General features: G+C 39.2%; 1 protein-coding gene and 2 long non-coding RNA genes across 8 annotated transcripts in view; 1 reads left to right on the top strand and 2 right to left on the bottom strand.

Annotated features, from left to right (window-relative positions):
• LOC128014841 (butyrophilin subfamily 3 member A2) overlaps positions 1-23,416 on the top strand; it is a 54,775-nt gene extending 31,359 nt beyond the window's left edge. For 2 of the 4 annotated variants that reach the window (XM_052598540.1, XM_052598532.1), the window contains exons 4-5: positions 22,739-22,794; positions 23,059-23,416. In XM_052598540.1, coding sequence (XP_052454500.1) covers positions 22,739-22,753 — 15 coding nt within the window. In that variant the 3' untranslated portion in view covers positions 22,754-22,794; positions 23,059-23,416. Of the gene's footprint in view, positions 1-7,990; positions 8,209-22,228; positions 22,283-22,738; positions 22,795-23,058 lie in introns of those variants that run through there. The other 2 variants (XM_052598525.1, XM_052598516.1) reach the window with 2 other exon arrangements.
• LOC128014863 (uncharacterized) lies at positions 8,325-10,271 on the bottom strand. Of its 3 annotated transcripts, none has more exons than XR_008183718.1 (3): positions 9,046-10,271; positions 8,500-8,799; positions 8,325-8,439 (listed from the first exon to the last, which is right to left on the bottom strand). It is a non-coding gene; the product is annotated as an uncharacterized LOC128014863 (long non-coding RNA). The 3 variants fall into 3 exon arrangements; XR_008183719.1 differs by having other exon boundaries at positions 8,500-8,775; positions 9,052-10,271; XR_008183720.1 differs by lacking the exon at positions 9,046-10,271 and adding an exon at positions 8,860-8,878 and having other exon boundaries at positions 8,500-8,643.
• On the bottom strand, positions 19,350-20,182 carry LOC128014872 (uncharacterized). Its single transcript, XR_008183722.1, has 3 exons — positions 20,036-20,182; positions 19,845-19,914; positions 19,350-19,492 (listed from the first exon to the last, which is right to left on the bottom strand). It is a non-coding gene; the product is annotated as an uncharacterized LOC128014872 (long non-coding RNA).
• Positions 23,417-23,848: the final 432 nt, after the last annotated feature.

Raw genomic sequence — 23,848 nt, 5'->3', positions numbered from 1 at the left:
CTGCCAAAACTCTTCCTCTCAGGGCAGATGTGCTTGACCCACTACATGATTCAGGACTAGGGATGGGTATCGTTAAGGTTTTAACGGTATTACTACTCTTACCGATACTGCTTAATGGTCCGGTACTTTAACGGTATTCTTATCGGTACTTTGTGTTGTGTTAGGCAGTCGAAAACTTTGCATTTCTCTGTCTGCACAAAATGCACTTTTGAAAGATGCTTTGACAGATTGCTTGTGTTTCCGCCATTACATGCAAAAATATTGTTGCACTTATGACAACCACTGCATCTTATGACAACCACTTCATCCACTCTTGTGAAGTATAACCACACTTTGGAACCTTTTACTGTCTCCGCCATCGTCACTCTTTGTATTAAGCAGGAATTTTTGTACTGTAAGGGGCCGTTTGCATATCGCGTCTAAAAACGCGTGGAAAACGCTATGCACGCCGCTTTCTGATTTTTTCCCCAAAGCCTTCGAGCACTTGCGATCCTGAGGAGTCTGCCGTTGCTAAGCAACCATGACCTGCTCTCTCCATGAAGACGCGGAAATTTCAGCAATGGATGAATGGATTTGCAGCACTAAAACTGGTTGCAGTAGCACTGCTACCAAATTAATAAAAAAATCCACATACAGCTGTCAGCTGTTCCTTCATCTTGGCTGAGCTTTCAACGTTATTACGGAAAAGGTGAGGAAGTTACATGTCCTGCGGTGCGCTTGCGGCATTCTGAAAAGTTGAGATGTTTTTTACTCGATGCGGTGTGGACGCGCCTTGAAAAAACGAGCTCGTCGGACCACGTGCGCGTCGTGACCGTGTCACTTCCATTATGAGCACGCATACCGTGCACCTGCATTTGAAATAACGAACTTGAGCGTGCAAAAGATGCAATATGTGAACAGCCAATTCGCGTGTGTGTGTGCCGCACTCGTTCTTGTTGTGTGTGGGTGTGACTGACAGACCTCTGTGGCGCGCATGAGAAATCTCTTAGATCTCACAGACAAACGTCTTAATAATATCGCAAATTAGAAATGTTTAGTAAGATAAAATGTGCACGATAACATCATAAAGCAAATCTCTTCGCCATCGTCACTCTTTTATTACTAAGCAGGAGTTTTCATACTGTTATGTCTGTGCGTGTGCCGCGCTCGTTGTGGTGTGTGTGTGTGTGTGACTGACAGACAGCCTCCGCGGCGCGCATGAGCGATCTCGCAAATCTCACAGACAAACATCTTAATATGATCGCACATTAGAAATGTTTGGGGAGATAAAATGTGCACGATAACATTATTAAGCAAAAATACATAGTACATAAATGTTTTCCCGTCAGATCTTACTGATACTATGGTCTTTCATAATTTAGCCCGAGGGCCAGTTTAATACCGGGTTTCGGTACCCATCCCTATTCAGGACTAAACACCCTCCGAGTCACTACACCAACACTAACACAATTTTTGATCTCCATAAGTTGAACTGATAATTGACTCTGAGGGAAAATCTAGCAACTGCCTTTGTTTGTTGTCTTGTTCGAAACTGCTATGTGAATGTTACGAGCTTCTCAGGCCTAAAAACTCTCACATGACCATCTTAGCATCCTTTGTTCTCTCGTAATCCAGTTATATGTGCATTTTTGGGACAAATAATTCTTGAATTTATTTATTTATTTTTTGGTCCCAGCTTCTAAATAACTTTCCCAGAATTTTCTGGCATGGTTCTCTTAAAGTTTTGAACAAATGTTCTTTCAAATTGACATTTTTTTTTTTTACTTTTAGTTACCATTTATGTGTTACTATTTGTTTCAGAACTTTCAGACATTTAAAAGTAACATTCCAGGTTCGTAGCCAGCCTATTGAAAGGGGGGGGGGGGGGGGGTTCTTTTTTTCAAAAAGTGGACCTTTTTGCAGTTTTTCTCCACCTTTTGTTTTTAATTATGAGGTTCAAATACTTCATTTTGGTGACGTTTTATGCACTAATTTGTGCTGGATTAGTTTATCTGCTGGTATCTTAACCAGCACATTTTGATGCACCTAAAATATTTACTGCATTGTTGTCAAATTGCTTCCTCATGTAACACCTTTGTCAGTCCATACACTGTTCATAAGTTTAAAGACCACACTAACAACAGAATAGATTTAATGAACTTTCCTGAAATATTAATAATAATTTTTCTCATCATCATTTCTTGACTCTCTGTCAATGCCTCTTTGCTTGTTGCTGTATTTGTCTTGACACTTATGGATTTAGTACACTGGTCATTTCCAATCTTCTTGGGTGCAATTTGGAGAATATGTTCACAGCTTCATCCAGGTTGACTGCCATGTCATAGTGTGTATGGATGAGGGCCAGGGATGACAAGCGGTCCTCTCCCATGCTGCTACGCATGAATGTGTTCAGTCTCCGGAGAGTGCTGGCCGACCGTTCACATTCACATGAGGTGACTGGCAGAGTACAAGCTATTTTGAGAAGCTTGAAGATGTTTGGGTAGATCAGAGCATCACATTGTTTGATTGCCTCAGCACATGAAGTTGGCCTTTGTTCTGATGGCTTGTTTTGCCACTTCAGTGTCCAGCGTTTCAGTTCCTGGTCAATCAGCTCTGGTGAAGGTAAGTCATCTTGGTAAAGTTGGACTACTTCAGAAATGTCCACTGTCACACCTGAGTTGCACTGTATAGACGGAATTTGACCCAGGAGCCTTGATGCGATTACAGATAGAGGACTGAATCTGGATTCAAACTCCAAGATGACATGGTCTAGGACAGGTATAGCCATGTTGCGACGATAGTAGTCCTTCACAGTTTCAGCAGGTACATTTTCTCTGTGTGTCTGCCTTCCAGCAACATGTGGTTGACTGGTAGGCTGAACATCGACCTGAGCAGCCATCCTGATGGCTTGCTTGTAGATCTGGTTGAAGTCATCCTCAAATGTCTCACGTAGCTCCTTGTAGATATTCTTGACCTCATCTACCATGCTAAATGCCTCCACGATGTCAACTGAGGTTTTTTGCAGCTTCACTGTGATGCCTGTAAGGTGGGACAAGACTTGATAGACGGTGAGGAAGGTCAGGATGAAACCGAAGTTTTGGAGCCCAGACAAGAGACTATAGGCCTCTGCTTTGTACTTGCCCTGCCATCCAGTGGTGACATCTTGGCTGTAATCTTCTGTATGGAGACCAAGTATGATGACTTCTAGAGCCTTAACAATAAAGACGAAGGCACTATAAAAGTGGCTGTATGCGTTATGTCTTTCTGCCCATCTTGTGTGACATATATCAATCAGTGGTTTCCTCTGTCCCATAGAGTGTGCATCCTTATGTACAACCTCCATGAGTAGGTGTTCCCTCTTTGGGCTGTAGGTGAAGAATATGATAGTAGACTTCATCTTGTCAATCATGTTGCGCACAACTGGAAGAGCACAGGAGCGTGCAATGACAAGGTTCAGGCAATGCCCATTACAGTGCATGTACACTGCTTTAGGTGTGTCCTTCTTATAATAATAATAATAATAATACATTTAATTTGTAAGCGCTTTTCTAAGTACTCAAAGACACTTTACAGAAAATTGTAAAACAAATGTAGCAACAGAAAAATTGTAAAGCAGAAGTAACAGAATAGAAAATAAAACACACGATAAAATTAAACATTAAAAGCAATTATAAAAAGATGAGTTTTTGTCAAGATTTTGAATTTTGGCAAGTCAGTGCAGTCACGGATTTTTTGGGGTAGAGAGTTCCAGAGGGTTGGGGCAGCCACAGAGAAGGCTCTGTCCCCCCCCAGGTTCGGTGCTTGGTCTTGGGAGGTAGAGTCAAGAAGTTTGCATTAGAAGAGCGGAGGCAACGAGATGGGTTGTGGCGGTGGAGCAGGTCAGTGAGGTAGGAAGGGGTCTGGTTATAGAGGGCTTTATGAGTGAGGAGAAGGATTTTGAATTGAATTCGTTGTGGCACCGGGAGCCAATGAAGGTTCTTAAGGACTGGAGTGATGTGGTCACGGGTGGAGGTGTGGGTGAGTAGACGAGCAGCAGAGTTCTGAATGTATTGAAGTTTGTTTAAGCTTTTCAATGTTGTGCCATACAGGATGCTGTTACAGTAGTCGATTCTGGAGGTGATGAAGGCGTGGATGAGGGTTTCAGCAGCTGAGAACGAGAGTGAAGGACGGAGTCGGGCAATGTTTTTTAAATGAAAAAAGGCAGTTCTGGTGATTTGTTTTATGTGCGGATCAAAGGAGAAGTTATTGTCAAAGATGACTCCGAGGTTGCGACTGTGAAGGGATGGAAACAGGGTGGAGTTGTCGACAGTGAGAGAGAAACTGTGAGTGGCCTTGGTGATGGATTTGGTACCGATGATGATCATGTCTGTTTTTTCACAGTTAAGTTGAAGGAAATTAGTGTGCATCCAGGATTTAATGTCAATGAGGCAGTTGGAGATCGTGGAGTGGGTAGCGGAGGTAATGGATTTAGTAGAGATGTAAAGCTGAACATCATCGGCGTAACAGTGAAAGTTTAGACCATGGTGGCGAATGATGTTGGCAAGGGGAAGCAGATATAATATGAAAAGGAGAGGGCCAAGCACCGAACCCTGGGGGACACCTTGGGACAGCGGAGCAGTGGAGGAGGTACAGTTGTTAATGTGAATGAACTGTTGTCTGTCAGTGAGATACGATTTGAGCCAGGAAAGGGCAGTGCCAGTGATATTGAGGGAAGATTTGAGGCGGGAAAGAAGAATGGAGTGGTTTATAGTGTCTGCGGAGTGGCTAAAAGCTGCTGTGAGATCCAGGAGGATGAGAATAGTGAGATGACCAACATCAGCAGAGAGGAGGATGTCATTGGTGACTTTAAGGAGGGCTGTTTCAGTGCTGTGTTGCGAACGAAAGCCAGATTGAAAAGGTTCGAACAGGTCATTTGAGCAGAGGTGGGTTTTGAGTTGTTTGGCAACAGTGCGTTCCAGTATCTTTGACAGAAAAGGGAGATTGGAGATGGGCCGAAAGTTTGACATAATGTCGGGGTTTAGTCCAGGTTTTTTAAGAATGGGAGTAACAGCAGCCAGTTTGAGTGAAGGGGGAATTGAGCCAGTGCTGAGAGAGGAGTTAATGATTCCAGTAATGAGTGAGGAAATAGCAGGTAGACAGTTCTTGATAAGATATGATGGGATGGGGTCCAGGACACAAGTAGATGTTTTCATTCCAGTTATGATTTTGGACAGCTACCCTGCTGACACAGGTGAAAACTGAGAGAGGGACAGAAAAGTGAAGGGGGCAGGAGCAAGTGATAGGATGGGAGTACAGACAGTATTGACAGAGGAAGAGGAAAGGTTGTTATAAATGGTGTCAATTTTGGTCTGAAAAAATGAAAGAAAAGAGTTGCATTTTTCAGTTGTGAAAGAGTTGGTGGTAGTATCACTGGGTTTGAGAAGTTTATTTACAGTTGAGAAAAGAGCCTTGGGGTTGGAGGAACCAGAGTGTATGAGGTGTGAGTAGTAAGTGGATCGGGCAGTCTTGATAATTTCTTTATACAGCTCGAGGTAATCTGTATATGCTTGTAGATGAAAAGATAAATTGGTTTTCCTATGAAGCCTTTCAAGCTGACGCTTTCGCGATTTCATTTTGCGCAGATCCGGGGTGTACCAGGGAGCAGAGTGAGTGAATGAAACAGTTTTGGTTTTAATAGGAGCCAACTGATCGAGACAGATGGAGAGAGTTTCATTGTAGTAGTCAGTGAGATCGGAGGTGTTATCAGTCTGCAGTGGGGGGATGGAGGATATTTTGCTAACAAGAGAGGCTACAAGAGCAGAAGTAGAAATGGATTTAAGATTTCTGAAGGATATTGACCGTTTATTCTTAGTGGTCTTAATGGGGAGATCGATGTTCATGGTGATTACCAGATGGTCAGAGATGTTGAGGTTGAGGCTGGAGAGGTGAGATATGGTAAGACCAGTAGAGCAAACCAGATCCAGGATATGACCCCGGCTATGAGTAAGAAAGTTAACATGTTGAGTAAAGTTGAAGCAGTGTAGCGTTTCCAGGAATTCAATGGCAGATTTGCAGTTAGTATTGATATGAAAATTAAAATCTCCCAAAAGCAGAACAGAAGATGAAATGGCAGATAGCTGAGTCAAAAAATCAGATAAGTCAGTGAGAAAGGAAGGATTTGGGGGGCGATAGATTATGGCAGTGACCAGAGGAGTGGGACCAGAAAGTTTAAAAGTGATGTGTTCAAAGGACTGAACAGCAGGGATGGAAATGATGGATGTTTTAATGTCCTTTCTGTACACTGCAGCGACACCACCTCCACGCCCCTCAGGTCGGGGTTTGTCCATATATGTGTATCCTGTGGGTGTGGTTTCATTGAGTGAGAAATAGTCCAGAGGTTTATGCCAGGTTTCAGTGATACAGAGGAAATCCAAGTTATTGTCAGTTATGAATTCGTTTAAAATGAGACTTTTATTGTTAAGTGTGCGAGTATTAAGCAAAGCCAGTTTCAGGTGACGTTGCTTTGTGATGCATTGGGAGGACAGAGGAAGGGAGTGGAGATTCGATAGGAGCGCGTGTCGTTTGTTATGGTGACGTAGTGAGGAAGTTGGAATGCGCGAATAAGACCAGATGGATGGAATAGAGTTTGAAGTTGAAAAGTTATAATTGAACATACGACCAGAGCCTCTATGCAAAGGACGGCGAGGTAGTCCAGATTCTTGAAGGATGTTGATGTTGTCCGGACGGAGGAGGTTGTTGAGTGAGCGGGAGTCGACAGCAGAGCATAACAGTGGCATAATCCAGGCGTGTTGCGCTAGCACAAGCTAGCGCTAACTTTATCCAGAAGCCGGGGCGTCTCAATTCCAGTCAAGTTCAGCAAGTATGTAACATTAGGTTCTAAGATTTCTTCGCGATCAGAGTTGTTGTTCTGCTCGAAGGCCACGGTTGAGTCGGGCACTTATTGTTTGTTCTGGTGTTTGTCCTACGTGAGATTCCCAGGACAGATATCCACTTGATTATTCATTCATACGTTATCCGTTGTAAATTCCGTATGAGATGACTGAGAGGATGAATGAAACTTGTAGTAATAAAATGAATACTGATTAAGAAGCATTAAGATAAATAAACATTAAATATTAAGACATTAAAACAGAGCCGAGCGGAGAAGCGGCAGCCAACAAGCGCCAACCAAACCGGATGTCATTAAAACTGCATACTGCTCCTGCACTCCTGATCCAGCATGAAATTCAGTCTGTTCTTGATCAGAGCCTGGACACCAACATTTTCACTGCTCATGTTGCTGGCACCATCATACCCCTGGCCTCTGCAATCACCAATCTCTATGTTGAGGTGACTCAGCACATCCTTAATTGCGATTGCAATGTGGCTGCCTGTGATTCGTGGCAGAGAGCAAATCTCCAGCAATTCCTCCCTTATATTTAGGTCTTTGTCAACAAACCTTACACACAATGGCATCAGCTCTACATTATGGGATGTCACCTCATCAGCCATGACTGTATAGATCTGTGCATTTTTTACCTCATCCACAATCTGGGCCTGAATTATTCGCTTTCCTATCACGTCAATCATCTGATTTTGGGTTTGGGGGCGAGAGGTAGGTGGCATTTCTGAGCTTTGGCCGTTCCATGTGCTGCTTCAGCTTCTCATCATGGTTTGCAAGTAGTTCCATCAGGGCCAAAAAGTTTCCAGGATTGCCAGTAGAATTCTGCTTCTCAGATGTACCTCTAAGTGCAATGCACTGGCGACCACAGTATAGTACACTCTCTGCTACAGACTTGAGTATGTGCCGGTTTTCTTTGATATTGGCTTTCTTCTTACTGTCCATAAGGACAGAGATTTGGGTCTGAGGTTTTTCAACTGACTGGAGAAACAACTGAGCATTTTCAACTGCAGCCAAGTGATATGCTTTTGTTGAATGGCTGCCTATTACCATGCTTTTCTTGTGCCATTTTGTGAATGTGGCATTTACTAACACTCACATTTGTTTTCTCTCTTTGGCATTGACAAACAGGGCACATCACACACAGAAGAGACCATCAAGGTTGGAACTATACACCAACCACCAGCCACATTCCTCCAACCACCCGAGTTTGAATGCCCTATTGCAGCCAGCAAGGAATTGTGTTGGAAAAATGATGTTTTTAGAAGGCTTGTTGTGGTTCCTGAGTAAATGGTATTTCTGGCCATCAGACATCTTACGCACACTCTCTAAGATTTCTTTAACCGATTTTGTGGCCTGAATGAAAAATCCAATATCATTAAATATCTCCTGACCTTCCATGACAGGGTGTGGGTCCTCTTGACCTTCCCTGAGCTGTCGCATTTCACCTAGACCTTCCCTGAGCTGTCGCATTTCACCTAGACCTTCCCTGAGCTGTCGCATTTCACCTTGACCTTCGCTGAGCTGTCGCATTTCACCTTGACCTTGACCTTCGCTGAGCTGTCGCATTTCACCTAGACCTTCGCTGAGCTGTCGCATTTCACCCAGACCTTCCCTGAGCTGTCGCATTTCACCATGACCTTCGCTGAGCTGTCGCATTTCACCTAGACCTTCCCTGAGCTGTCGCATTTCACCTTGACCTTCGCTGAGCTGTCGCATTCCACCTTGACCTTCGCTGAGCTGTCGCATTTCACCTTGACCTTCCCTGAGCTGTCGCATTTCACCTTGATCTTCGCTGAGCTGTCACATTTCACCTAGACCTTCCCTGAGCTGTCGCATTTCACCTAGACCTTCCCTGAGATGTCGCATTTCACCTTGACCTTCCCTGAGCTGTCGCATTTCACCTTGACCTTGACCTTCACTGAGCTGTCGCATTTCACCTTGACCTTCGCTGAGCTGTCGCATTCCACCTTGACCTTCGCTGAGCTGTCGCATTTCACCTTGACCTTCCCTGAGCTGTCGCATTTCACCTTGATCTTCGCTGAGCTGTCACATTTCACCTAGACCTTCCCTGAGCTGTCGCATTTCACCTAGACCTTCCCTGAGATGTCGCATTTCACCTTGACCTTCCCTAAGCTGTCGCATTTCACCTTGACCTTGACCTTCACTGAGCTGTCGCATTTCACCTAGACCTTCGCTGAGCTGTCGCATTTCACCTAGACCTTCCCTGAGCTGTCGCATTTCACCTAGACCTTCCCTGAGCTGTCGCATTTCACCTAGACCTTCGCTGAGCTGTTGCATTTCACCTAGACCTTCCCTGAGCTGTTGTGAATCATCTGTAAATATACAGTATATGCATTGGTCAGTGATGTAGTATAAAGTGAATCCAACTGTTTCATTAATACACTTGTATAGTTTACTTGCAAAGTTATATGTTCCTGTTATCCAGTAACAGTTGGCTGCATACTTTTTGGAAGACAAACAAGGTACTTAAAAAAAAAATTACAAATATTTTGGTGTTTTTATAATTTTGTGGTTTATAGATCTTAGATAGAAAATTTACTGTATATCAGGAACAACCTCAGCTACCTTCTGCTCCAGTGGGGTTGACGACTGTTAGCTATCAAATATTATAGGTTATGTAGTAAATATAACAACCTTACCCTGTTTGCCAGTTTTTTTGAACATATGTTCAATATTCTGCGACAATGATGCTGCTGCCTGCTCTCTCTTCCGTCTTCTCCTGCTCTTTTCGCCCCATACTCACTATTTGGTTGTATCGCCTGACATAAAAACAGTCAAAACACCTTTTTGAAGCTTTGTCATTGATTAAACACTCCAATTTAATTCATTAGATGTATGTACATCCAACTTCAGATAGATTGGTGCAAAAAAAAAAAAAATCAGAACATTTTAGTAACTAAGCAGAATTGTATTAGGTTTAGTAACAACATGTTTAATTGTTATATTGTTTACATGGTACAATTTCTGGTTAGCCACGTTTTTTGTGCTTGACAAATTTTATGATTTCAGTTCAGTGCTTGTGATTTTAATCAATATTGACTAATTTGGATAAATATTAGGTAGGCTACACAAGATATAGGCATTCATTTTTCTCAAGACAAAAATAAACTCACCTAATCAGTCCTATCAGCTGGTAGTAATTTTTAGGTTACATATAACTCAAATGAAATATATTGCATTTTATTATTATAACAACAACTGTATTTAATGATATAAGTAAAAATATAATAAATATATAATATAGTAGGCCTACAGATAATTAGCTAAATATTCTCTATAACTCTCTTTTTCTAGCCAACTAACGTGCTACATATATGGTAATTAAATGGCTTTCCTGAGGTAAATGTTATGTGACATAATTGTTCTCCAGCAGTTTTATTGACTTCTTTGCGCATTGAAATAACTGATTGATCGATATGAGGAGGAATATATATTTCGAACCACCCGAACCCCCCTGCCTACGGGCATGTATTCCCATAATGTTTGGAAAATAATAAAATGGAATATTCTCTTAATGTTTGCATTAAAAGCTGATTTTTAATTTTTTTTTTTCAAAGCTGTAAATACAATATTATTGGAGGAGTATGTTTTAGAAAATACTATTTCAGTTTTTGCACCTCAAAATTTCACCTTTAATTCAATGTGTTATTTGTTGTTAATTCTTTCCCCAACCATTTTTTTCACTGTTGAAGTGAAAACGATTACTTTAGTGAGCTCACCTGTGTTTTCCAACCTCAAATTCAATAAAAATGCAACTGCCATCTCAAGCAACAGGTGTCTAAAGGTCTGAAACTGCTCTTTCTAGTTCTCATGTCAATCTGAAGGCCGAATCCAGCAGGAGAGCTTTACCTTACTTAAACCAGCTTTATAGCAGAGGCCTGTTGCAGCTCTTTTCTCCAAACATCCAGAAACTGGATCCATTAAACAGGGATTAGACAAGTACAGAGCGCTCAAGACTCTAAGGTCTAAACAGATTAAGGAATACTATGAAGTGATTTTGATTCACAGAACTTAGAGGAATACTTAGATTTTGTTTCTAGAGAACAAACATACTGTATCTCTCTCTCGATTTGTGTTTAAACTAAAAATAGCTATTTGCAAAATACAAAAGTCTCATCTCATGCAGTTTATATGAACATTTACATGTATGTAAATGTAAAATAGAAAAAGATAAAAAAAATATATATATATAAAGTTTAATTAAGCAAAAGGGTCAGTAATTTATCTTTAATGGCAAATAAAATGTTATTCAGTTATTGAATACCTTATTTAAAAAAAAAAATCACACTTAGAGTTTTTGCATCTGATGTCTTATAAGAATACCCTTATTTGGTATTGTTCAATTACTGTATTCATACTACTATATTTACATAGCATTGTAAAACACAATACAATTTAACTAAATAAATTAGTTTAAAAATATGTGAAAAAAATGTGGTTACTAGGACAACTCCTTAGCAACAGCATAGCAACACCATGACAACCATGCATAGCTAGTTTTAAATGGACAAACATTCACGTTTCTTACAAAATGTGAAATTATAGTTTCTTTAAAATGATCATCACAAGGTCAATGTACAAATTCTGGTGTCCTTCAGTTTCTTTAGCACACAACAGTCTGAATTTAACATTATGAACAAGCCAGATTTTCAGTGTGGAAAGATTTCACAGAAGAATTGAAATGGTCAGAATTCTGTGACTGATTTTCTGAAGGAAGTCTGGATCCTTATTCTTGTGATGTGTCCCACATGCTAGCATTTCTTCAGGAGTTGTTGGACAAGGGCCAAACCCCTTCCGAACTCAAGGTTTATGTGACAGCCATCATAGTGAATCATTCTCTCGTGGCTGGCCGCTCAATCTGTAGAAAAAGCCTGGTTATTAAGTTCTTAAGGGGAGCTTGGAGACTGAAGCCGCCACACCCTAGAACTGTGCTGACATGGGATTGTCTATAATCCTTTTGAGCCACTTCAAACGGCTTGCCTGTAGCCCATGTTGCTCAAAACCGCTCTGCTTTTGGCCGATCTAAGGAGCTGCCAGTTACAAAGTTATCTTGCTGGATAGTAGAAGCTATAACCCTGGCTTATGCCGCAGTTTTTAATGTCCTATAAGTGTAAGGGCCCATTCCACCAGAGGAATGGCCTCTTCCTGGGCATGGTCCAGTGTGATTCTGATTGCCGGCTGGTCATTCAATTCAATTCAATTCAAGTTTATTTGTATAGCGCTATTTACAAAATAAATCGTTACAAAGCAACTTTACAGAAAATTATGTTTCTACAATATTTAGTAGTAGCTAGTAGTTTGTGCACATTTGACAGGATTTTAGAAAAAATAAAAATAATAATAATAATAATATAAGACGTAGTCAGCTAGACGATGAACTATCGATATTATTAATTAAGTTATTATATGATTCAGTGACACATTTAGCAATAATTGTTAGTTCTGTTTGTTGATTCAAGGTAGCATCATCTGGGGTCCTCTGAGGGTCAGCATCATCTCTTCTCAGGTGTTCTGGATCCAGACTGGAGCTTGTTTAAATCCTAGTTACCAATCCCGTGGCGAAACATAGAAACAAAATACAGACATCATTAGCATAGCTGCTGATCCAACAAAGTAAAATTAGTTTAACCCAAGTTAATGAATAAAATGCACCTTTGAACAGATGCAACTACACTCACAATTAAAAAGATACATTATTCGAATGCTTGGCGAAAGAGATGTGTTTTTAATCTAGATTTAAACAGAGAGAGTGTGTCTGAACCCCGAACATTATCAGGAAGGCTATTCCAGAGTTTGGGAGCCAAATGTGAGAAAGCTCTACCTCCTTTAGTGTATTTTGCTATCCTAGGAACGACCAAAAGTCCAGCGTTTTGTGACCTTAGGGTGCGTGATGGGTTGTAACAAGGTAGGAGGCTAGTTAGGTATGCTGGAGCTAAACCATTTAGGGCCTTATAGGTAAGTAATGATAATTTGTAACTGATACGGAACTTAATAGGTAGCCAGTGCAGAGACTGTAAAATTGGGGTAATATGATCATATTTTCTTGACCTGGTAAGGACTCTAGCTGCTGCATTTTGGACGACCTGTAGCTTGTTTATTGACGAAGCAGGACAACCACCTAGAAGTGCATTACAATAGTCCAGTCTAGAGGTCATGAATGCATGAACTAGCTTTTCTGCATCAGAAACAGATAACATGTTTCGTAGCTTGGCAATGTTTCTAAGATGGAAGAATGCAGTTTTTGTAACATTGGAAATATGATTTTCAAAAGACAAATTGCTGTCTAATATAACACCCAGATTTCTGACTGTAGAGGAAGTAACAGTACATCCGTCTAGTTGCAGATTGTAATCTACAAGATTCTGTGTAGTGTTTTTTGGTCCAATAATTAGTATCTCTGTCTTATCCGAATTTAATTGGAGAAAATTGTGTGTCATCCAATCTTTTACATTTTTAACACACTCTGTTAGCTTAGATAATTGGGAAGTTTCATCTGGTCTCGTTGAGATATATAGCTGAGTATCATCAGCATAACAGTGGAAGCTAATTCCGTATTTTCTAATAATATTACCAAGGGGCAACATATATATTGAAAATAGAAGGGGACCTAGGACGGATCCTTGTGGCACTCCATATTTTACTGATGATAAATGAGATGACTCCCCATTTAAGTAAACAAAATGGTAGCGATCGGACAGGTAGGATCTAAACCATCTTAGAGCCTGCCCTTGAATACCTGTATAGTTTTGTAATCGATCTATGAGTATGTCATGATCTATGGTGTCGAACACAGCACTAAGATCAAGTAAGACTAGAAATGAGATGCAGCCTTGGTCTGACGCAAGGAGCAGGTCATTTGTAATTTTAACAAGTGCAGTTTCTGTGCTATGGTGGGGCCTGAAACCTGACTGAAATTCTTCATACAGATCATTTTTATGCAGGAAGGTGCTCAATTGAGCAGACACAACTTTCTCTAAAATTTTAGACATAAATGGAAGATTTGAAATAGGCCTATAATTTGCCAGTACACTAGGATCTAGTTTTGGTTTCTTAATAAGAGGCTTGATAACCACCAGCTTGAATGGTTTTGGGACGTGTCCTAAAGTTAACGACGAGTTTATGATATTGAGAAGCGGTTCTTCGGCTACAGGTAACAGCTCTTTCAGTAATTTAGAGGGTACAGGATCTAATAAACATGTTGTTGGTTTAGATACAGTGATAAGTTTATTTAGCTCTTCCTGTCCTATGGTTGTAAAGCACTGCAGTTTATCTTTGGGTGCGATGGATGAAACTGAAGTGTTAGACGCTGTAGAATCTACATTCGCTATTGTATTTCTAATGTTATCTATTTTATCAGTGAAGAAATTCATAAAGTCATTACTATTTAACGTTGGTGCAATATTTGAATCAGGTGGCGTCTGGTAATTTGTTAACTTAGCCACTGTGCTAAATAAAAACCTTGGATTGTTTTGGTTATTTTCAATGAGTTTGTGTATATGCTCTGCCCTAGCAGTTTTTAGAGCCTGTCTATAGCTGGACATACTGTTTTTCCATGCAATTCTAAAAACTTCTAAGTTAGTTTTTCTCCATTTGCGTTCAAGACTACGAGTTAATTTCTTGAGAGAGTGAGTATTACTGTTATACCATGGTACAGTACGTTTTTCTCTAACTTTTTTCAATTTGATTGGGGCAACAGCTTCTAATGTATTAGAGAAAATAGTGCCCATGTTGTCAGTAATTTCGTCTAATTTGTGTGTATTTTTGGGTATAATTAGCAGTTGAGATAGATCAGGCAGGTTATTTGCGAATCTTTCTTTGGTGGCTGGAACAATAGTTCTGCCCAGACGGTAACGCTGCGACATATAGTTAATATCAGTTATACGCAGCATGCACGATACAAGGAAATGGTCTGTAATATCATCACTTTGAGGTACGATATCTATATCAGTAAGATCGAGTCCATGCGATATAATTAAATCTAGTGTATGATTAAAACGATGAGTGGGCCCGGTGACATTTTGCTTGACTCCAAAGGAGTTTATTAGGTCAGTAAACGCAAGTCCTAATGTATCATTTGCATTATCAACGTGAATATTAAAATCTCCCATGATTAGCGCCTTATCAACTGTAACTAGAAGGTCTGAGAGGAAATCTGCAAATTCTTTTAGGAATTCTGTATACGGCCCTGGTGGTCTATACACAGTAGCCAGAGCAAGAGATACATTAGATTTCTTTTGCATGTCTTGCTGTATACCATCACTAGATTTTACAGTTTGGACATCCCAGTTATGCAGGCGTGTATCCTTTCTGCTTGAATGTACCCATCCCCCTTTAAGTGTAAGGGCTTTGTTAAGCAGACCTTGGGTCTCTGCTGTAGCCCAGGCTAATGGGGCCCTATAATGAGTACTGCTGTGTTGGGCTTGTAGAGCAAGCTTAGTTCTGCTTCTGCTAATAGTATGGCGCTGCTGGACGTGTTCCCCATTAGCGTCAAGAGACGTAACAGGAGTTCCCGTTCGATAGGGAATGCACGAGAAGGGTCTGTCTGCAGACTGCAAAACGGGGGCGTAGAGCTGTAGTCAAGTCCGGCTTTGTCGAGTCCAAGTCAAGTCCAAGTCCAGGACTAGTCGAGACCGAGTCAAGACCGAGTCCAAAGAGGTTCGAGTCCAAGTCAAGTCCAAGTCCAAAAGTTTCGAGTCCAAGTCCAAGACCGAGTCCAAATGAAAGAAAAAAGGGTCCTCTTCAAGACCACATACTTAACTACTGATAATGTTTGTGATGCGAGAGAAAGCATATCTCCTATTCTAAGAAAATCATTTTACATTATTATTTGTAATGATCAAAAAGCATGTGCAAAGTAACAACTCTGTAGGACAGGGGTCTCCAAACTACATCCTGGATGGCCAATGTCCTGAAAAGTTTAGCTCCAACTGGCCTTAAAACACCTGGAAGATTAGTGTGTCTAGTAAGAGCTTGATTAGGTTCAAGTGTGTATAATTAGGGTTAAAGCTAACAGGGGCGTTAAACAAGATCCTGGGCCCTATGCATAGGCAGTCCTGATGGGCCCCCATGGCCCCCACCCATGAAAATATCCAGGTAAAAAATATATTTCAGATTCATACTTTTCAAGGGCCCTCTTTTCCTTTGGGGCCTTGCTAATGAGTGGTTTTACCCCCAGTCCGACCCTGGGAGCTAAACATCTAAAAATTTGGAACTGTAAGGTCAAATAATTTTTATGTACTTTATTTTTTGTTGACATTATATCTGTGGTCAAAAATGTATATGACTATGCCTAATTGGCACAGTGCACAGACACACGCAAAGCTCGTGATATGACAAATGCGCGCAGCAAGGCTAGAATGGATACGTTTGGCTCTACTGGACATGCGCACATAAATACAGCGACATTTTTGTCATACTGTGCTAGTGCTTGCATAGACTAGTCGAGCTCTATCGGAAACAATCGACTACTCCAGCATGCATTAACCATAATGCATACAAAGTGTTTGCAAGTACGACGTGAATTTTAGAATTACAATATTGCGTGGAGCTGTTACTATATGACCTTATCTATGTTGCATGTAAAAATAAAATATGTAATGTAATAATTAGGGTTGTGCCTGAAGCCGAATACCTTATTCGGAAAGGCACGGATAATGGCTTAAAAAACGAATAACACTCAAGGAATAATTCTGCCTGAATACTCAGCTAAAGCTGACAGAGTCTGGTGTTTGCTAGATAACAGGTGAGCCAGGGAATCAGCGCCAGAAGTGAATGAATGTAAACTTTATGAGTGAAAAGAGAGCAAATCAAACACCGCATTGTTGTCACCTCTCAGTTTATCTCTCAGAAATCAGAGCGTTGCAAGAGTAATTTTACCTATAATAATACATCATAGATACACGTTATATTATTTGTATATATTTAAAAGGCAAATATTGAAAGCTTAGGCTACCATGATATGAATGAATGGAATAAGCACAGCGCGCTCACCAATCAAACAGCCACGCTGCGCGTCTCAGTCTCTCAAAAACCAAATCAGTTCTCTCTCAAGAGTAGGCTAATAATCAGCTTCGATACGGATACATTGTCTACTTGTCCTACATGTTTGCATATTTACCTTTTGCTGGTTTGCGCAAACACACATATCTGTTTAGTGAAGTTCATTAACATTAAGACTCGCTCAAAGTGTTCTGCGTAATGAGAATGTGTGCATTGAATGGATTCAGTCGTGTTCAAATGATCACTAAACGTTTGTCATGACATATCTCTGCTTGCATGATAAATATTATTTTAGAAATTAATAATTATTTCAGTTTAACACGACATACTTGTTCAGTGATAACTACGAAAAAATATATAAAAAGTCATAACAGTCTTATCAAGTAACTGTACGATGTTGTATCCGAATGCAGATAGGAAAAATTTTGTGATTGTTACAGATACAAATACTGGCTGTTACATGAAAATGTAAATATGTAATGTCATATATAAAGTTTACATATGTAATTGTTGCATAAGGCTATACATTAATACGCGTTTATTGATTAAAAAAAGGCTATCTAGGTGTAGACGTAAATAAAACACAATCTAACAGGTAGAAAATTAAATTAGAAACATCTAAACTTTTCAGGTCGCAGTAAGTGCACCACTGGTCATGCACATCCTTTCCCGGAACAATACTGAAAGCTAAGGCAAGATGGAGAAACAGATGATCATAGTTGTACAAGGATAGCCATTTTTTAAATGAATCTATTAGCAGAGCTACTGCAAGTGATTTTAAGTGCTGGAATTCCATTTATTCTTTGCTGAAACTTCTGCGTCATCATGGAGAGCGGGTCATGGTTGCCCAGCAACAGCAGACGCCACTGGAGCGCAAGCGCAGGCTACAGAGTGCTTTGGAAATAAGGAGAGCGACGCGCCTAGCGTTTTCCACACGTTTTCAGTCGCGACATCATGCAAATGTGGTTTTGTTTTGAAGGAGAAATTTTTTATTTTATTTTTTTGCTGGACTCGGTCGAGACCAACTAGAAGACTTGGCGAGTCCAATGGCCAAGTCCGAGACAAGTCCGAGTGCAAATTAAACGAGTCCGAGACAAGTCCGAGACGACAGAAAAATGTCTCGAGTCCGGACTCGAGTCCAAGTCCGGACTCGAGTACTACAGCCCTACGGGGGCGTAACTTGAAGTGGGCATAACTTGAAGTAGGAGGCGTAACTTGAAGTTGTTCAAATCACACAGAACCACGCGAGATGTCAAAACGAGATTTTGTCGGGATGCGTTCGAAACCGCATACACTTTAATTAGGCATTTAATTTCAATAAGTACTAACTTTACGAGCGCTAAAAGGGTAAATACTCTTCAGCCTAAATGCGTATGTATGAAGTATGAATGCAATTTGTATATCATCATAATCTTTGCAGATCATGTGACCTACAAAGTTAAAACAAGCACAAAAACTTAAAAGTTAGAAGTGACAGATTTAATTAATGTATTTGTAAGTATCTTGATAATGAAGAACATTGCCCATGTTGTAGTCTTGTTGAAGAAACGGCTGCCTTTTTATTTTGTGATTGTAGTATAGCCAATACTGTTAATTTTAATTTTGTATATTTTTAACTCCACTAATGTGATCAAGTGTTATCCTTAAAGCATTTTTTATTGTTATTAGAAAACCCAAAATCGTTATCTCTTGAATATTTTTTTAAATAATTTTACGTGAAAAAATGTTTTTCTTGTATAGTATCGCATACTATGATGAAAACATTATTTTTTTGTTTGTTTGTTTGTTTATTTACTGTTTTATGGCATTATGATTGTTATTGTTAGATACAACCGTCTTACCATGATCTTTTATGAAATAATTTGGCAATAATAAAAAAAAGAGGATTAGGTGCACTAACTCCTCACAGCGACTCTGCGATATCTGCACAAAGGGTACTTCAATCAGCTGCTCGAAGATCTCACCTTTGGAGAAGACTGTTGTTGATTTTATACTCTAAAAATGTAAGTATTACTACTCGAAAATTAATATTACCCTATAATGAATTGCATCTTTTGCCGACCCCAACACTTACTTGCAATAATAACGATAAATGCCAACCAATAATTATATATTTTTTTTTTTAAATTACATTTTAGTAAAAGAAGCAAAATGTATTTTCTTTTGTGACATAGCTATACATGAATATATACTAATTAAATAAATGCAGTCGATGTGAATACATCCATTTTCAGTCAAGCAATTAATACATGAATGGATAAAATATTTATATTTTATTTGCTGACAGCACAAAAACATGTCTAAATGATGAAAATAATGTATAAAAGTTAGTATCACAATAAATGCATACATGTGTAAGTCAACAACACATGAAACAAAGCTTCATTCAAACTTATTGTTCTAACAATCATGTATTTACAGATGATGAACCCAACATCCTCCTGCCATCTGAACACAGCTGATACAGTTCTGCTGCTGCACTTCACAATCTCACTCTTCTCAATTGAGGAAGACCATGATGTCGGCTCTCTGAACCACACAACCTTGAAGCGAGAGCAGAAGAACACGGCTCCAAACTTTCGTGTGCCTGAACCCCATGAGCACAACTACCTGAAAAAACATTTACACAAAGTTTACAAGTACATTAATTGATTTATTACTTTTGAACTGAAGTGTTTCAAATTAATAAATTAATTATAAAATTATCCAAAGCGACTTACAGTGCTTTCAGTTTTTACCTAACATGTGTTCCCTGGTATTCGAACATAGGATGAAGACACCACAGCAGCATCTGGTCCTGATGAGACAGTAAAGGGCTGGTGGAGTGAAGGAGCATCTCATCTGTGACTCTCGATCATTTCCAGGATGATGCTGTGGTCTTCTCCATCCTCAGTCCACACACCAGTCTAAAGACATTTTCATGTCATACAAAAATACAAAAAACAATACAAAAAGTCATTACATTATTCTTTTGTTTCAGGTTTTCCCTTTTTTTCACCTTTCCTTGCAGGTCCTGCTCCACCACAAAAGATCTGCAGCAAATGCACAGAAATCAAGAATAAGAAAAGAGGTGTAATAGTTGTTTAAAATTACATTAAAATAAAATACAACTTAAGATTTAAAATGTTTCATTTATTTTTGTAGTGTACTTACACAAATCCTTTGATGGCAGCATTCCTTCATCAGTTACTCTACAGCAGATAAACACACGTGTGTCTCATCTGTCCCTGTAACATCCAGACAAGAGTCAGTCTCCTCTGTCATATATCTGTGATATACTGCATTTACATGTTGAACTAATAACTGATGTAACTCACCTTTAACCAACACAAATGTTCCCTAAATTATGAATATTGCAAATGGACAAATAAAATAGATAACTTATGTTTAGTTACTTTATGTAGATTTGTTTGTTTACATGACTTACACTCATTTATAGCAGGTTGACAAAAGTGAATTCTACCCAATATCACACACACATCACTCAGAAACCTGTTTCATGTCTGTTAGATGTGCTCATCTACAAAACTTATCAAACATTATCCAGTCAGATGATAAATAGACAGTAATAGTCTTTAAGAAGTATATATGGTTTATTAAAATCCACTATTGAGTCGTGTACTTAATGGAGCTTCACTGTTAGTTATGCATTATAAAACATGTTTACAGTGAAATCACAAATATGCTATATCATGTAGGTCACAGACAGGATAGATTAGAATAGCTTCTTTAGAACTTTTGCTTATATGTTGCTTACTTTACACCTTAGTTTTAATTGATTATTGGTGCATTACCGCCCTCTTCTGTTACGGAGTGTAGATCATATAATATATGCTATATCATGTAGGTCACAGACAGGATAGATTAGAATAGCTTCTTTAGAACTTTTGCTTATATGTTGCTTACTTTACACCTTAGTTTTAATTGATTATTGGTGCATTACCGCCCTCTTCTGTTACGGAGTGTAGATCATATAATACGTTTTCCTACTAAAACGTACACATCTCTGACATTGTCCCCAAACATTAATATCTACACACACATCATGCATCAAATCCTGCCTAAAACCCCTGCCTCCCTTAAAACTTAATCAATATTCTACTCTGTGCCGCCATATTGCCAACGACTTATCGTTTTGAGATCTCGCGTGGTTCTGTGTGATTTGGACAACTTCAAGTTACGCCCACTTCAAGTTACGCCCCCGTCTTGCAGTATGCAGACGTACACGCTTGGAATGCACTGGTTACTAACATATCCTTGGTTTCCTGAGATAAGCAAACGAGTGTTGCGTGATATGCCATGTTATAAGATGAACGATAATCGATGTCTGTCACTTCAGTCCTATGATTCTGATGAGATGGCGCTCCAAGCTGACTTATAAAGCAGTCTCATATAGCAGTCGGCTACGCCCCTTCTGGCGGGCTTGAACGCCATTGGTTTGTGCTGCTACACAAATGTTACAAAATGAGGCTTCAGTGACAGACAAGTACTCCTCGCCTGCAGACTGTAGTGCATACGATACGTCACATACCATATGTCACATTCTGCATGCGCGGGAAACACATACATGACATAGGTATGTCTATAACACGAATGTGGATTAACGTAGTGACATCACATACCATAGGTGTTTACCCAGGCGGCAAGGAACTCGACTGGAAGTTGAAGTCGGGTGGGGGCTGCCATCTTTTAGCAGAACTTCACTTGCGTTAGCATTCCCATTGACTCCCATTCATTTTGGCGTCACTTTGACAGCGAATAACTTTACATCTGAGGCATTTAAAGACTCCGTTTGTCCATTATTTATTTCTAAAGATACACGACAATGTATAAAGGGCTCCATTACCTTCTATGTTACATTATGGCCCCGTATAAACAGTTTTTGTAAAAAATAGGCTAACGATTGCATCATAACAATCATAATCATAACTCTCTGTCGCATTACCGTACAGACAGGAGGAGAAGCTCGCAGGCAATTAACTTAATATGGCGTACTGGCGTTACATTTTAAAATACTATACAAAATAATTAATCAGAATACTTACTCCTGCTCACTCACGACAAAGAACTCCCAGCTCAAGCTCGCCGTCTCTGCAAGATTAAAAATGGCAGTTTGCACGCACAGCCACTTAGAAGATTTACATCTGTCAGACAGGTTGCTGACGTCGTCAAGCTTTGTTTGAGTCTGCGCGTCAGAAACGGAAGTGCTAAAAAACGCTAAAAATGGGCTTCACTTGTCTCAATTGAGTTCCAATGGGGTCGCTGTGTCCATTTCTTTTACTGTCTATGTGTTTACCGTAAATACGCATGCACTCAGTACTGACTGGCGTTAATGTGCATGCACAGGTTCATTCACTTCCGGATGTTCAAAAGGTATGGTGGATTTGAGATTCAGTAGAAGTGAGTCATTAGAACATTAACTTATTATTATTATTATTTTATGTGCATTTGTGTTAACAGCTTTTAAATGTAAGGATGCTTTGGTCATAATTAAATGTGTCGATTTCAAACATTTATGACATGTTTTATGATATGTGTTAGTTTTCAAAGTGACAGGGATTCTGATGGTCTTTTTAAGTTTGTTTTTTTTAAGTCTTATTTTGCCTAAAATGAGAGCAGAAAGACTTATATTAATAAAGTAATGCAATAAATAAATAAATAATAGTAAAACAATTATAATGTTGTTTCTCATATTTGTCATCTTTTTCATTAAGTAACCATATCAAAGATTAACAGATACTGTAACTTATGTATTGTTCACTGTTAGTTCATGTTAATTAATACATTAACTAGGGTTAACCAATGACACCTTATTGTAAAATGTTACCTCTTAAATTTACTTTCATGTCTTTTTAGGGACATCGTCAGTGAGACGAAATTAAGTGAAGAGGCCCACTTCATGTGGCTAGACAGTAAGTTCTTTAACTTCTTAACATGTAGTGAGTACTTTAAAAAACTATTTGAGTGTCTGTCTCTTCTCGTCTGTCTATCTGTCTCCTCTCATCTATCTGATTTTGATTGTTGTTTTCTCTCTGATAGACTGTATTGCCCTTAACTGTAAAGCTTTAAAATAAATAAAAAAATCTCAGGCCAAGCCAACCAAAATTTTTATTGACTTTTGCCATTCTTCTGATTTAATATGGCTTTAATATTGTTTGTTCTTTTATGTAAACTAGGTGATGTAAGCTTGAGTGGATTTTCTGCAAAATGCTGACAGGAGTTCTGGGTGCCGTATTCACTGATCCAGTGCAATAAGGTCCACTGACCTATGGTGCAGAAAGATATTTAAAAACTGCCCACCTGGGTATGTTAGGAATGGAAGGAGGGGGGTCTGTGGGTTTTATTGATTCAAAGAATTTAAGGGCTACTGCTCGCTTGATTGTTTTATAAGTGATTGGAGTTGAATTTCAAAATGAATAGATGCATGAATATATGCATGTGTAATGGTTTTAGTTTATAGTTTGAATCTATATTTGTATACACAATTATATTTTCTGTTTTCTTTCTTTGAAATAAAAAAAAGGATCACTGTTATCAGTTTTTTTTGGAGGCACCATACATAAAATGGGATGCAGACACTAAAAAAATACTGTATGTAGTCAATTTAACTTAAAACTACTTTATTGGCTTAAATATTTCACATGCAGAATTGCCAAAGCAACAGAAACATGTCCAAAATTATACTAAATAAATAAAAAAATAAACAAAAGAACCATCACAGAGGAAAGATAAAAATTAGGAATATACTGTATAAGGTGCCATCAAAGTATAGAGTAATATTACATTATCAGAGTTTTGTTTCAGATGTAGTCGATTTCTGTGCCTTATGTAATCTCTTAATGGAATGGTTTTGTAACTGATATTCCCTGGAAGAATGTTTGGTCATTACCTCACAAATATTTAACAAAATGAGAGAAATTTAATTTTCAAGTCCCCATGAAATCAAAATTTCAGTTTGTTAGCCTT

This window comes from Carassius gibelio, chromosome A1 (genome assembly GCF_023724105.1).
Source record: "Carassius gibelio isolate Cgi1373 ecotype wild population from Czech Republic chromosome A1, carGib1.2-hapl.c, whole genome shotgun sequence".
Lineage (NCBI taxonomy): Eukaryota > Metazoa > Chordata > Actinopteri > Cypriniformes > Cyprinidae > Carassius > Carassius gibelio.
This window is presented reverse-complemented; position numbering and strand designations above follow the sequence as displayed.